We start from the raw sequence: 15,435 nt of genomic DNA on the forward strand, positions 1-15,435 counted from the left end.
CAAACTAGCTTTACAACAAATGCTAAAGGAACTTCTCTAGGCAAGAAACACAAGACAGGGAAAAGACCTACAATAACGAACCCAAAACAATTTACAAAATGGGAATAGGAACATACATATCGATAATTACCTTAAATGTAAATGGACTAAATGCTCCCACCAAAAGACACAGATTGGCTGAATGGATACAAAAACAAGACCCATATATATGCTGTCTACAAGAGACCCACTTCAGACCTAGAGACACATACAGACTGAAAGTAAGGGGATGGAAAAAGATATTTCATGCAAATGGAAACCAAAAGAAAGCTGGAGTAGCAATTCTCATATCAGACAAAATAGACTTTAAAATAAAGACTATGAGAAGAGACAAAGAAGGACACTACATAATGATCAAGCGATCGATCCAAGAAGAAGATATAACAATTGTAAATATTTATACATCCAACATAGGAGCACCTCAGTACATAAGGCAAATACTAAGAGCCATAAAAGGGGAAATCGACAGTAACACATTCATAGTAGGGGACTTTAACACCCCACTTTCACCAATGGACAGATAATCCAAAATGAAAATAAAAAAGAAAACACAAGCTTTAAGTGATGCATTAAACAAGACGGACTTAATTGATATTTATAGGACATTCCATCCAAAAACAGCAGAATAAACATTTTTCTCAAGTGCTCATGGAACATTCTCCAGGATAGATCATATCTTGGGTCACAAATCAAGCCTTGGTAAATTTAAGAAAATTGAAATTGTATCAAGTATCTTTTCCGACCACAACGCTATGAGACTAGATATCAATTACAGGAAAAGATCTGTAAAAAATACAAACACATGGAGGCTAAACAATACACTACTTAATAACGAAGTGATAACTGAAGAAATCAAAGAGGAAATCAAAAAATACCTAGAAACAAATGACAATGGAGACACGACAACCCAAAACCTATGGGATGCAGCAAAAGCAGTTCTAAGAGGGAAGTTTATAGCAATACAAGCCCACCTTAAGAAACAGGAAACATCTCGAATAAACAACCTAACCTTGCACCTAAAGCAATTAGAGAAAGAAGAACAAAAAAACCCCAAAGTTAGCAGAAGGAAAGAAATCATAAAAATCGGATCAGAAATAAATGAAAAAGAAATGAAGGAAATGATAAAAAAGATCAATAAAACTAAAAGCTGGTTCTTTGAGAAGATAAACAAAATTGATAAACCATTAGCCAGACTCATCAGGAAAAAAAGGGAGAAGACTCAAATCAATAGAATTAGAAATGAAAAAGGAGAAGTAACAACTGACACTGCAGAAATACAAAGGATCATGAGAGAGTACTACAAGCAACTCTATGCTAATAAAATGGACAACCTGGAAGAAATGGACAAATTCTTAGAAATGCACAACCTGCCAAGACTGAATCAGGAAGAAATACAAAATATGAACAGGCCAATCAGAAGCACTGAAATTGAAACTGTGGTTAAAAATCTTCCAACAAACAAAAGCCCAGGACCAGATGGCTTCACAGGTGAATTCTATCAGACATTTAGAGAAGAGCTAACACCTATCCTTCTCAGACTCTTCCAAAATATAGCAGAGGGAGGAACACATCCAAATTCATTCTACAAGGCCACCATCACCTTGATACCAAAACCAGACAAGGATGTCACAAAGAAAGAAAACTACAGGCCAATATCACTGATGAACATAGATGCAAAAATCCTCAACAAAATACTAGCAAACAGAATCCAACAGCACATTAAAAGGATCATACACCATGAACAAGCGGGGTTTATTCCAGGAATGCAAGGATTCTTCAATATACTCAAATCAATCAATGTGATAAACCATATTAACAAGTTGAAGGAGAAAAACCATATGATCATCTCAATAGATGCAGAGAAAGCTTTCGACAAAATTCAGCACCCATTTATGATAAAAACCCTACAGAAAGTAGGCATAGAGGGAACTTTCCTCAACATAATAAAGGCCACATATGACAAACCCACAGCCAGCATCATCCTCAATGGTGAAAAACTGAAAGCATTTCCACTAAGATCAGGAACAAGACAAGGTTGCCCACTCTCACCACTCTTATTCAACATAGTTTTGGAAGTTTTAGCCACAGCAATCAGAGAAGAAAAGGAAATAAAAGGAATCCAAATCGGAAAAGAAGAAGTAAAGCTGTCACTGTTTGCAGATGACATGATACTATACATAGAGAATCCTAAAGATGCTACCAGAAAACTACTAGAGCTAATCAATGAATTTGGTAAAGTAGCAGGATACAAAATTAATGCACAGAAATCTCTGGCATTCCTATACACTAATGATGAAAAATCTGAAAGTGAAATCAAGAAAACACTCCCATTTACCATTGCAACAAAAAGAATAAAATATCTAGGAATAAACCTACCTAAGGAGACAAAAGACCTGTATGCAGAAAATTATAAGACACTGATGAAAGAAATTAAAGATGATGCAAACAGATGGAGAGATATACCATGTTCTTGGATTGAAAGAATCAACATTGTGAAAATGACTCTACTACCCAAAGCAATCTACAGATTCAATGCAATCCCTATGAAACCACCACTGGCATTTTTCACAGAACTAGAACAAAAAATTTCACAATTTGTATGGAAACACAAAAGACCCCAAATAGCCAAAGCAATTTTGAGAACGAAAAACGGAGCTGGAGGAATCAGGCTCCCTGACTTCAGACTATACTACAAAACTACAGTAATCAAGACAGTATGGTACTGGCACAAAAACAGAAAGATCAGTGGAACAGGATAGAAAGCCCAGAGATAAACCCACACACATATGGTCACCTTATCTTTGATAAAGGAGGCAGGAATGTACAGTGGAGAAAGGACAGCCTCTTCAATAAGTGGTGCTAGGAAAACTGGACGGGTACGTGTAAAAGTATGAGATTAGGTCACTCGCTAACACCATACACCAAAATAAGCTCAAAATGGATTAAAGACCTAAATGTAAGGCCAGAAACTGTCAAACTCTTAGAGGAAAACATAGGCAGAACACTCTATGACATAAATCACAGCAAGATCCTTTTTGACCCACCTCCTAGAGAAATGGAAATAAAAACAAAAATAAATAAATGGGACCTAATGAAACTTAAAAGCCTTTGCACAGCAAAGGAAACCATAAACAAGACCAAAAGACAGCCCTCAGAATGGGAGAATATATTTGAAAATGAAGCAACTGACAAAGGATTAATTTCCAAAATTTACAAGCAGCTCATGCAGCTCAATAACAAAAAAACAAACAACCCAATCCAAAAATGGGCAGAAGACCTAAATAGACATTTCTCCAAAGAAGATATACAGACTGCCAACAAACACATGAAAGAATGCTCAGCATTATTAATCATTAGAGAAATGCAAATCAAAACTACAATGAGATATCATCTCACACCAGTCAGAATGGCCATCATCAAAAAATATAGAAACAATAAATGCTGGAGAGGGTGTGGAGAAAAGGGAACACTCTTGCACTGCTGGTGGGAATGTGAATTGGTACAGCCACTATGGAGAACAGTATGGAGGTTCCTTAAAAGACTACAAATAGAACTACCATATGACCCAGCAATCCCACTACTGGGCATATACCCTGAGAAAACCATAATTCAAAAAGAGTCATGTACCAAAATGTTCATTGCAGCTCTATTTACAATAGCCCAGAGATGGAAACAACCTACGTGTCCATCATCGGATGAATGGATAAAGAAGATGTGGCACATATATACAATGGAATATTACTCAGCCATAAAAAGAAACGAAATTGAGCTATTTGTAATGAGGTGGATAGACCTAGAGTCTGTAATACAGAGTGAAGTAAGTCAGAAAGAGAAAGACAAATACCATATGCTAACACATATATATGGAATTTAAGAAAAAAAAATGTCATGAAGAACCTAGGGGTAAGACAGGAATAAAGACACAGACCTACTAGAGAATGGACTTGAGGATATGGGGAGGGGGAAGGGTGAGCTGTGACAAAGCGAGAGAGAGGCATGGACATATATACACTACCAAACCACCTGGAGGGGTAGGATAGGGAAGGTGGGAGGGAGGGAGACACAAGAGGGAAGAGATATGGGAACATATGTATATGTATAACTGATTCACTTTGTTACAAAGCAGAAACTAACACCCCATTGTAAAGCAATTATACCCCAATAAAGATGTAAAAAAAAAAAAAAAAAAGAAAGAAATGAAGGGAAAAATAACCCCAAAACCATGTAGTTCTTCTTGAAGTCAGCTTAAACAGAAATCTAAGGGTTTTTTAAATTGTACATTTCTCTGTTTGTCCCTATGGATTGTAAGCCCCCAGAGGACCAAAGTGTAATTGTCATCTCTGTGTTCCCCTAGTTTATTGAGTAGGGTGGAACCAAGGTGTAATATGCATTCTGTATGTTCTTCTTAATCTTCTGCAGGTCACTAAAAGTCAGGTTTTAATTGAATTTCAGAGACTGACAACTGTGACTTATGTTTTGGTGTTCATTCTGTTTTTGTAGTATTCATATTTACTAACAAGCCAGCTGGAGTCTCAACGAATCTACTGGGAAAACAAGATAGTTCGGATAGAGAAGGACACAGCAGAGGAAGTAAGTTTCTGGTCTGATGACTGCTGAAATGCCACATGCCAGGATAGCCTGATGTTGGGGGGAGAAGGAAGAGTACAGGGAAAAAGGGGTCTCAGAGTCTTCCTTCTCAGTCTCATCTATAGGTAGAGAACTGGTTTACCTCTAAAAAGAAACCTTTGTTACATGTCAGTTAAATCTCAACAAAGCTGGGGGCTAGTAAGGGGTAGGAAAAAGAAAAGATTTGGAATCAGTTGGCTCACCCCAGTAACCTAACTCTACATCAAGTTTCCAGGGAGAAGTAGTAAACACCTGACTTGTCATTATGCTAGAGACTTAGCCCCAGAAGGTCGTATCAGGGAACAAGAAATTGTAGACCACAATGAGAATGAAGTTAGTCAAAAAGAGGAAAAGGAAGAGACAGAAATACGCTATTGCAAATGTAATCAACTAAGCATAATTTAAAAGGAGAAGGGAAGCAGACATATATTCTCACCTAGGATTAGTAAATCAAGAAGATTTTATTGTGTGCTGAGCCCTATACACAATTTTATTTTGTGCTGAGCCCTATACTAAGTTAAGGAAGAAATAAAATACTTGCTACATACCTGAAACCAAAGAAACCTTGGACTTAAAGGCTTGGTATTTTGGGGTTCGGATGTTGTTTGTTTGTTAACTTCAATCAGGTTTTCTAGTGCCTTGTGCAATTCCATTTAAAAAATAGAAGTATGTGCATGAGGGTTTGTACTTTCAGTCAGCCAGTTGGTTTGTCACCTTGGGAACAGCTGCTTTGGGGAGCTGAATATGCGCTCCTGAGGCAACAAGATGGTGCTTTGAAAATGAAGGGAATAAAATTAGGCAGAGATGCTGAAGTGGTCACCATGGCACCTTATTAGTCTAGGGCAGTAGTCTTGAAAATTTAACAAAATAATGCTTTAAAGAAAAGGCCATTCACTACTCGGATGGATAGAAGAGAAAAGTGATGTGATTTTGGTGGAAACCCGGCCCAGAGTGGCCCAGAGCTCCACCTGCTTGGTTTGCCCTTTGGCTCCAGCATATACAAGGAACCCTGAGGGTTCTAGACCAGGGACTTTGAAAACCAGTGAGCGCCTGAGTGTTCGTGTATAACTAGGGCTCTGGGAACCATTATCAGGACCTAGAGACTGTTCATAATTCAGTCATTCTCTTAGTGTTAAGTAAAGGCTTTTAAATGTTTTTAAATGATTGACTTAAATGATTATTTTTAAAGTGATTATTTTAATAACTGCGAATCCTCACCAGCAACTGGGCCCTCAGATGGGGGGACTGCAGAGCTGGGTTTGGGGCTCACCTCAGTGGTAGCTGGTGTTATCGTGGAGCTTAGCAGGCAGGGCCAAGCTTTCACTTTATGCCAGGCCCATGGGCCCAAGTTTCTGAGTATGCCTACAAATGAGGAGAAATCAGGTTTTTTCTTTAAGGCTTAACACCAGCTTTAAAATGATCTTTGGTGAAAAGTTCATGATGAAATTCTTACAGAAACCTTCTAAGCAATGGAAGTGCCTTTCCAGAGGGGCTTCAGGTCACTTGACATACTGTTCTGAATAGAGCTTGATTGGAGTCCACGTGGGAAGGAGGTGCGTCTGATGGCACTCACAAGGCAGAGCAGAGGTCGCTGCCACTTGGTGTCAGGTTTGGGGCTCCCAGGGAGGAGCACTGGCAACTCCATGCAGCCTCACTAATGGGTTTTTCTATGGGCTGTACCAGCGTGAGCACCTAAAGTGCTTTGTGCAGACCCTTGAGAGCTAAGCTCAGGATTCTCTCTGCCCTTTAAGACTCTTTAGAATTAACTGCATTCCCTAACACATGCCCATGGAAAGCAAGTCAAGGGGCAGGGAAGCTAAAAATGTGAAACTTGTGTCTACTTTTAGGTAGGGATAAGGTAGAGGCAAGGGCAGCCCTAAATAAAAAGCTCGAAAAGGATATTTTGTTTTCTAGTAAAAAATGTCACTTATCCGTAAGTTAATTGGTGATGCAAGCCTTTTGTTCCTGCTGCTGTCCTCCTTTTGACCAGTCCTCTGTCCGTTGGCACCTTCAGCAGTAGAGCACATGCAGGGAGAAAACAGTAACCGTGCATTTCACTGGCAGAGATTCTTGGTCATGGGCCTCATATAAAGGTAATGTGGGGGAGGAGAGGAGCTGCAGATTGAAATTCACTGCGGACTTCAATTATAATACTATTCCAGTCCCCCGATGCCTTAGGTAGTACAATTGCTGTAGTATGTGAGCAGAGTCTGTTCTGGAAAATGAAGCTCATACCCACTTGAAGGTTCATAGTTTTAGTGGGGCCATGTATAAGAGCATAGAGTAGGCCATCAGTACAGGTGCATTCCCCTAAAGATACCTCTTTTCTTTTTAAACCTCTAGCTCCATAGAGAAATTGCTCTTTCTCCAGGTGTGGATTGTGAACTGAGTTTGGTGGCTACAACTGGCATTTTTATTAGCATAGGGTAGATGTCAGAGTGTATCACATTTAATATTGTTTTGTGAAACTTTTGTATCAGGGTGTGTGTGTGTGTGTGTGTGTGTGTGTGTGTGTGTGTGTGTGTGTGTGTGTGTGTGTGTGTGTGTGTGTGTGTGTACACGTACTAAGTGTTTCTTACTGAGGGCTAATGGTCAGAAGTGCTTTTAAAACCACTAATTTAGGACTTCCCTGGTGGCGCAGTAGTTAAGAACCCGCCTGCCAATGCAGGGGACACGGGTTCAAGCCCTGGTCCGAGAAGATCCCACATACTGYGGAGCAACTAAGCTTGTGTACCACAACTGCTGAGCCTGMGCTCTAGAGCTTGCGAGCCACAACTACTGAGCCTGTGTGCCACAACTACTGAAGCCTGCGTGCCTAGAGCCCATGCTTCGCAACGAGAGAAGCCACCGCAATGAGAAGCTCGCACACCGCAACGAAGAGTAGCCCCCGCTCGCCACAACTAGAGAAGCCCGCACGCAGCAAAAGACCCAGTGCAGCCAAAAATAAATTTTAAAAAAACAAACACTAATTTAAGCCATTGTAACATTTGTCTCTAGCAATATCAGAAACCTTTTTGAGGTTACTAGATATTTTTTATCTTGATTTAAATGTGTTTAGCTTATTGTCTTTAGTGACCAAAACAGACAGTTTGGTTCCTTTTGATGGTCATTTCTGTCCTTTCCAATTTCCCTAAACTGACAGGAGTCAGTTTAAGAGAAAATGTCAGAAGGATCTAGTGGTCTTATTTTAAAACAATATTGAGGAGAAAATTAATACCAAATAGAATGAGAGCAATTTGAAAGCTATTTTTATTTTTATGACATAGAGGAACTTTTAGAAATCTCTCTTTAATTGCATGTTCTTCCAACTTAATGACGTTGGCTCTAAAGTTAATTTCTACAAAACAGTTAATTTCTTATTTAAAAAAAGAGGGAGCAGTGCTGTTAGAGACCTGCTAGGCGAGCCGTAGCAAATGTTTAAAAAGAAAGCGTTAAGGGCTTCCCTGGTGGTGCAGTGGTTGAGAGTCCGCCTGCCGATGCAGGGGACGCGGGTTCGTGCCCCGGTCTGGGAAGATCCCACATGCCGCGGAGTGGCTGGGCCTGTGAGCCATGGCCGCTGAGCCTGCGCGTCCAGAGCCTGTGCTCCGCAATGGGAGAGGCCACAACAGTGAGAGGCCCACATACCGCAAAAAAAAAAAAAAAAGAAAGCGTTAAAAGTAGTGGCCCTTTTTCTGGCGTGATGGATGTTGCATGCATCACGGATCTCTGCTAAGAGTTTAAATCTTGCCAAGAGGTCAGTTTTCCTTTGCTGTAGAGCTTTGGCCTCCCGTATAGTGCAAAGAGAGTTTTAGAAATTGGCTTTGGACCCAGACTTGGGGGTCCAATCTTGAACCCATGTCACTCGAGCTGGGTGACCTTGGAGTGTATTGCCTCACCTTTCTCTAAGCCTCAGTTTCTGTAAAAAGTTTACATGCCTAAGTCATAGGCTTGTTATAAACAATAAATGAGATACTACCTATAAAACACCTAGCCAGGACCTGGGCCATAGGATTTAAATCCTCAGTCACTTCTGTTCCTATTATTATTATTATTACCTCACGATCCACCTGTCTTCCTGTGTCCTTAGACAAGTGGAGTTGAGGTGTTTCCCAAGTCTGTGGATCTTAACACCTGTGTGAATCCAGTGTCTACATAACTAGACTTCCACAGACTCCTTGCTAGGATTGCTGCCATCTGACACATAATACACCAGAATTTTTAATTTCTCTTAAGTTTTTAAGACAATGTAATTTGAATTCTCTCTGTAAATTGCCTTTATATAAACTCAAAATAAGAACTGCTTATGTTCCATATGGCTTCACAGTACATGAGTAAATTAATAGTGAAATTGGATGGATAAAAGCACCAAACAGAATCACCTGTTACAAGTAACTTCAGATTATTTGGATAATACAATTGTCACTTAAAAGCATGGATTTGAACTGCACAGATCCACTTATATGTGGATTATTTTCAATGGATACCTGCTACAGTACTGCAGGATCCGCAAATGGTTGAATCCGCAGATGCAGAACCATGGATACGGAGGGCCGACAATAAAGTTATACTCAGATTTTCGACTTCAAGGAGGGTCGAGACCACACATTGTTCAAGGGTCAAGTGTAACTTTTAGAATATGATCTCAAGAGTTAAAAAACTGGTCAGTTAAGAATTGGAGATTCTGCCCTCCTACACTGTTGCTGGGAATGTAAATTGGTGCAGTCACTACAGAGAACAGTATGGAGGTTCCTTAAAAAACTAAAAACAGAACTGCCATATGATCCTGCAATCCCACTGCTGGGCATATATTCAGAAAAGATGAAAACTAATTTGAAAAGAAAAATGCACCCCGGTGTTCATAGCAGCACTGTTTACAGTAGCTAAGACATGGAAGAAACCTAAATGTCCATCCACAGATAAATGGGTAAAGAAGATGTGGTATATATATGCAATGGAATATTACTCAGCCGTAAAAAAGAATGAAATAATGCCATTTGCAGCAACATGGATGGACCTAGAGATTATCAAACTAAATGAAGTAAGTCAGACAGAAAGACAAATATTACATGATATCACTTATATCCAAATCTAAAAAATAATACAAATGAATCTATTTACAAAACAGAAACAGACTCACAGACATAGAAAACAAACTTATGTTTACCAAAGGGGAAAGGAAGGGCAGTATGAGATTAACAGATATTACTATATATGAAATAGAAAGCAACAAGGATTTACTGTATAACACAGGGAACAATATTTACTGTATAACACAGGGAACAATACTCAATGTCTTGTAATAACCTATAATGGAAATAATCTGAAATATATATATATATGAATCACTTTGCTGTACACCTGAAACTAACACAATATTACACAATATCATCAACTACGCTTCAATTTAAAAACAAAGAATGGGGGGTTCTGGTCTGGCCTCTGATAAATCATCTCATGCTCTACAGCCTGAAGCTCTTTCTTTACCTTCTGGCAGTTTCACTCAACATTCAGTAGCTCTTGACCCTCTTGATCCTGGTTTAGAGAAATGGTAAGAAAAAAAGGATTTCTCAAAATTTTTATTCCTATTGCAGAAATTCTTTCAGATAATGGTCTCACCTTTTCCAAATTTGGTTTATCAAAGTTAAAGACAGGTAATTGGGAAAAAAAAATTGTGATGTTAGCCCCAAAGGCCACACAGCTTTGTCTTTGTGAAGTGAAACTGATCTCTGTTTGCTCTTTCAGATTAACAACATGAAGACCAAATTTAAAGAAACAATTGAGAAATGTGATAATTTGGAGCACAGACTAAATGATCTCCTGAAAGAAAAGCAGTCTGTGGAAAGAAAGTAGGTATAACTGGCCTGTTCTTTTAATTAGCTTTTTTATTCTAACAGGTTCCATAAACAGATAATCTCCTTTATACCCATGGGCACACTCTCATTGTCAAGTGTGTATCACCAGGTTTTCAGGGCTCTCCCCATATATGGAGCAAACCTACAGTGACTTCCTGTTTACTAAAAAATTCAGTGTTTCATGCCAGATGGATGCCGTGTGGAATGCAGGACGCTCTCCTGATGTCTGTGCTCATGCTACATGCAAGTATCTTCCATTTTGGCCTGTAGAAAGCAACTTCCTTGTGCCCAGAGCATCTCTGAGCCATGGTGGCTGAGAAATGGCAGTTAGGAAAGAGATTTACATTTAAGCTGAAGATGGCATGTGTTCTGGCCTTGGTCGGGAATTACAGGCCAAAGATGTTGAACATGGAGCAAAAAACTCATCAACAACATGGCAAGAACAGACTCTACTAGTGTTATTTGGGAAGATAATTGCTACTGATTGAAACTACCTTTCTAGTTTAAGTTATACTCACAAAAATAATTGGATTTTTTTACTCCAGACAAATGGATAAAAAATAAATTTAAGGGGGATAATTGTCCCTTAAGTTTTTTTTTTTTAATCTTGGGATAAATTTAGTTTTACAAAAAGGTTGCAAAGATAGTGCAAAGAATTCCTGTATACCTTTCACCTGTTCTCCTTCATTGCAAATAGGTGGATATTTTTAGTCATTTGTGTGGGGGGATTGGGGGGTAAAATCTATGTAACGTAGATTCTGCCGTTTTAAGTATGCAGCTCACAGTGTTGTGCAGCTATGACCACTGTGTGGTTCCAGAATTTTTTATCACCCCAAAAGAAACTCTTCAGCAAAGGTGTTTTTTTGTTTGTTTTTGGGTTTTTTTTTTTGCATTGTGCGGGCCTCTCACTGTTGTGGCCTCTCCCATTGCGGAGCACAGGCTCCAGACTCGCAGGCTCAGAGGCCATGGCTCATGGGCCTAGCCGCTCCGCGGCATGTGGGATCTTCCCGGACCGGGGCACAAACCCATGTCCCCTGCATCGGTAGGCGGACTCTCAACCACTGCGCCACCAGGGGAGCCCCCTGCATAGGTGTTTTTTAACTGCTGTGAAAACAACACTACATTAATAGAAATACAAATCAAAAATTCTCCTATGCTTTCAGCACCCTAACAAATTGAACTGTTCCAAAGAATTTAAAAGTTAAAACTGGAAGTTTTCTTTCATCCCCAAATCCGGCTATCTAGAGGTAACCATTATTAATGGTACCAGTGAATCTTTGTTGTTCTCGGTCTTTTGCAGTACCTGTGTAAACCTCTCATATACATCTTTTTTCTACAAAACTTGAATAATATTAGGTATTCTATTTGGTAAAATATTCTGTTTTGGAGTTTTTTGTTTTTTGGGTTTTTTTGTACTGGCATATCTAGATCTATTCTGATCTTTGTAACATCATATGAAGGTCCCATAACAATTTTAACCAGTTCCCCTTGAAGGACATGTAAGTTGTTTCAAGTCTCACACTACTATGAACAATGTTGCAATAAGCATCTTTCTGCATTTGTCATTTAGTGCAGTCCTGAGTATATTTACTTTATAGGATAAATTCCTGGAAGTAGAATAGCTATGTGAAAGGGCAGGTGAAATTTTGATTTTCATAGATGGTGTCAAGTTGACTTCCAAGGAGTTTGTGCCAGTTCACACTGTAGGAGCAGTGTGTGGGAGTACCCCCTTTTCCCACATCTGAGCTCTTTGGCATTCTGATACATAAAAATGGTATCTCAAGTGGTGTTTTGTCATTCTTTACTTGTGAGTAAGATTGAGCATCAGTAAGGCACTCCCTATTCTTGCAAACTCTTCTCCAGCAAATGCAGTTGAGATCAGAATACTTGACTCTTTAAGAATGTCACTTTTCTTCATAACTTCTTTATCATAGCTATCATCTCTTAAGCCACCCATGTAAACAAAACAGAGAAGCAGTAGAAATTTTACCATGAATCACAGAATAGTTTCTGCTATTGAAAATTTTCTGATCCTTTAAAAAAAAAAAAAATGTCCTGAGGCTACACTTTAGTTAACTAGAGCAAAATTCTTGTTTTAGGTAGCTGTTGCAATGGCAGCAAACCAGTCCCCCTGGCCATGGGAGGGCGGGGTCTGCCCTAAATGGCTTCTGAGGTCATGGCTCCTCTGTTCAATCCCAGAGCAGAAAGGGGACTGTGTCAGCAAATGAAAAACGTGCTTTGTTTTCCTTTGTTTTGTAAAAGGTGCACTCAGCTAAACACGAAAGTGGCCAAACTCACCACAGAGCTCAAAGAGGAGCAGGAAATGAACAAGTGTTTGCGAGCCAACCAAGTCCTCCTGCAGAACAAGCTGAAGGAAGAGGAGAGGATGTTAAAGGAGACCTGCGACCAGAAGGACCTGCAGATCACTGAGATCCAGGAGCAGCTGCGGGACGTCATGTTCTACCTGGAGACGCAGCAGAAGATCAACCACCTGCCCGCTGAGACCCGGCAGGAAATCCAGGAGGGACAGATCAACATTGCCATGGCCTCGGCCTCAAGCCCCCCGTCTTCGGGGGGCAGCGGGAAGCTGTCCTCCAGGAAGGGCCGCAGCAAGAGGGGCAAGTGACCTTCAGAAAAACACATGTCCTTGAGACTGTTCTCCCTGGCACAGCAAGGGTGTGCTGGGGCCTTCAGCTAAATGTAGGGTGGACCCTGAATAAGTATAAGTGAAGATCAAGCCGCAGTTGTTCGGATCTTTCATTTGCTACCGTGTGGTGTAACGAACGTTAGAGGGCTGACAGCTAGTAGAGCTGAGGGAAACGGGCAGTGTTTTCAAAGGTGGCTGCTTTTTTCAACCGTAATAGTTCACTGACCTCAGACGTTCTAATGACCATTTTGCCTTCCTACTTGATAGATGCCCCAACTCTGCTGTGCATATTTCTGTTGTATTTATTGAGTTGGTGTATTAGACGTTCAGTTCTGGAATCACTTTAAGAGGTAGAATTTTTTTGTGTCCCCTCAAAGGTAACTATCCTTAAAGCACCAAACCTGCCTGAGGTCATCGCAGCTGCTTGAGAGAGAGGTTCTCCATGGCCACTGAGGATTTATGAAAATTCCCTAGCATTAGCATTGGCATCCCTCCCTGCCTCCAGGGAATTGAATAATTGGTCAAATGTTACAGGAAAAGAGGCTGGGTCTGTAAACCTGGCACTGGCTTGTCACCAGCACCCATCTCCTCTTGCTCCAGGCCTAGCCAGGAAAAACAAACAGCCCCGAGCAGACTGAGTGGACCCAGTGTAGGAAAAATGGTGATGTCCCCACTTTGTTTATTTTTGATGCCTCCACAGCTCATTATGTACCTCAGAGAAGGAGGCTAAATGTTTGCTCTGAGACTCAAATCTCAGAATGGATTTCCTAGCATCCAGCAAGAATAAGCAGGCAGATTTATCATCCATGTGAAAAGGCGGAGTGAGGCCTCTGACTGGCTGACTGTATTTTGCTGGGATCAGTATTTTCTGAGTGTTTACAAAAGATTGGGCTGCGTGTTCAGGTTGCGGCTAAAGGGAGCTTGGGCAGATTTTCAATTATGCCTTCAAGGCATATCCAAAAGGCTGCGGCTAAATCCAAAAATTAGAATTTTAACAGAGGCCCCTTTAAAACAGTCATGTAATGCTTGTGTGGGCCAACAAGAGGGGCTGTGTACTTTTTCTAGAAACAGAAATGTCAAAAAAAAATCGTAATGTGTGGAAATTAAGCAAAATTAAAGTAAGACCCGTGTTGGAATTTCGCTTCCAAAAGAGGTAGCTGGGTAGGTTAACAAGACATAGTGTTAAATGATGGGTTTTCTTTCCTGTGTTTATAATTAGCCAAGGTTTTCAAATTATCACACTTCAGAATTGGTTCTTAGCCTACGATTAGGCCTCATCATCTTTGACCTAAACATTTTGCACGTTATTTGTTCGCACACCAACTGTCTCGCTGATCACCATCCACTTCTGTGGGATGTGCCGCAGCATTTCCCAAAGAACCTTCCCTGTAACTTTGCAACATGAATGTACTCAGACATTCTCAATTTTTTCTTAGGGCAAACCAACTCCGTAAGTCCCCCTTGCACTTATATATACAGATATCCTAAAGCAAGAGTGGGAATGGGAAGCTAACTTAATTCTCTTTCCTATAGAGATTCTATTTTATTTAAAATCTATTTTTACACTAGTTAGAATCCTGCTTTTTTTGGCCAAGTACTCGTCTTGCATGTCTGACCTTGCAGAAGCTGGGGTGGATCGCAGCATACTAATTAAGAGAATTAGAAGTAGTTGACAAAGCTTGCTTGCTCATTTCTCTGCGATCACCTCCACCAAGCAGCCTACCACCAGCTGGGAGAACAGAGATTTTCAGTATAGATGGGATAAATGCTCTGAAAGGCTGTGCCCAGAGGAATGAGCAAATAGGTAAATGTTTCCAAACTACTTGAAGGTTTAAAAAAATGTTCCAGAAAAACTTGTCAAGCTATGTAAAGAAAATGTTTTATTAAACCGGTCAACGAGTCATGTTTGAATTTGACAAAATTACATAAGGTAGAAGCTGTTAGTGTTTCCTACAGGATGGAAATGAACCACTTAATGTATCCATACTACCTTGAACAATGAAATTGCATTAAAATAACCCAACTTTGAAATGATTCTGCCCCGTGTGAAATCTGTGTCTCTCTGGTTGACATTTGCTTGGAGCTTGTACCTGAATAATCTAAGAAAAAGTAGCTGAACCAGGTACAGAATAGGGAAAATCCTCTGAATTTGGAAGCTTGGGTTAGGAGAAGACCCAGGCACACGATTCTTTTGCAAACTAAAAGCAGTCAATTTCTACGCCTAAGACTTTTTTCCAGGCCCTACACCGAGCTGAGGTTGTTTTATTTTTGGAAACTGTCATAAATGTGACT

The 15,435-nt window shown here is 40.1% G+C and overlaps 1 protein-coding gene across 2 annotated transcripts in view; it reads left to right on the forward strand.

Moving 5' to 3' along the window:
* BRAP (BRCA1 associated protein) overlaps positions 1-15,177 on the forward strand; it is a 37,622-nt gene extending 22,445 nt beyond the window's left edge. Inside the window, exons 10-12 of one of the 2 annotated variants that reach the window (XM_027124757.1) lie at positions 4,540-4,629; positions 10,387-10,490; positions 12,759-15,177. In XM_027124757.1, coding sequence (XP_026980558.1) covers positions 4,540-4,629; positions 10,387-10,490; positions 12,759-13,122 — 558 coding nt within the window. In that variant the 3' untranslated portion in view covers positions 13,123-15,177. The remainder of the gene's footprint in view (positions 1-4,539; positions 4,630-10,386; positions 10,491-12,758) is intronic. The other variant, XM_027124758.1, reaches the window with a different exon arrangement.
* The last annotated feature ends 258 nt before the right edge of the window (positions 15,178-15,435 follow it).

This window comes from Aethalodelphis obliquidens, unplaced genomic scaffold (assembly GCF_003676395.1).
Source record: "Aethalodelphis obliquidens isolate GAN/ISIS:26980383/991018 unplaced genomic scaffold, ASM367639v1 scaffold28, whole genome shotgun sequence".
Lineage (NCBI taxonomy): Eukaryota > Metazoa > Chordata > Mammalia > Artiodactyla > Delphinidae > Aethalodelphis > Aethalodelphis obliquidens.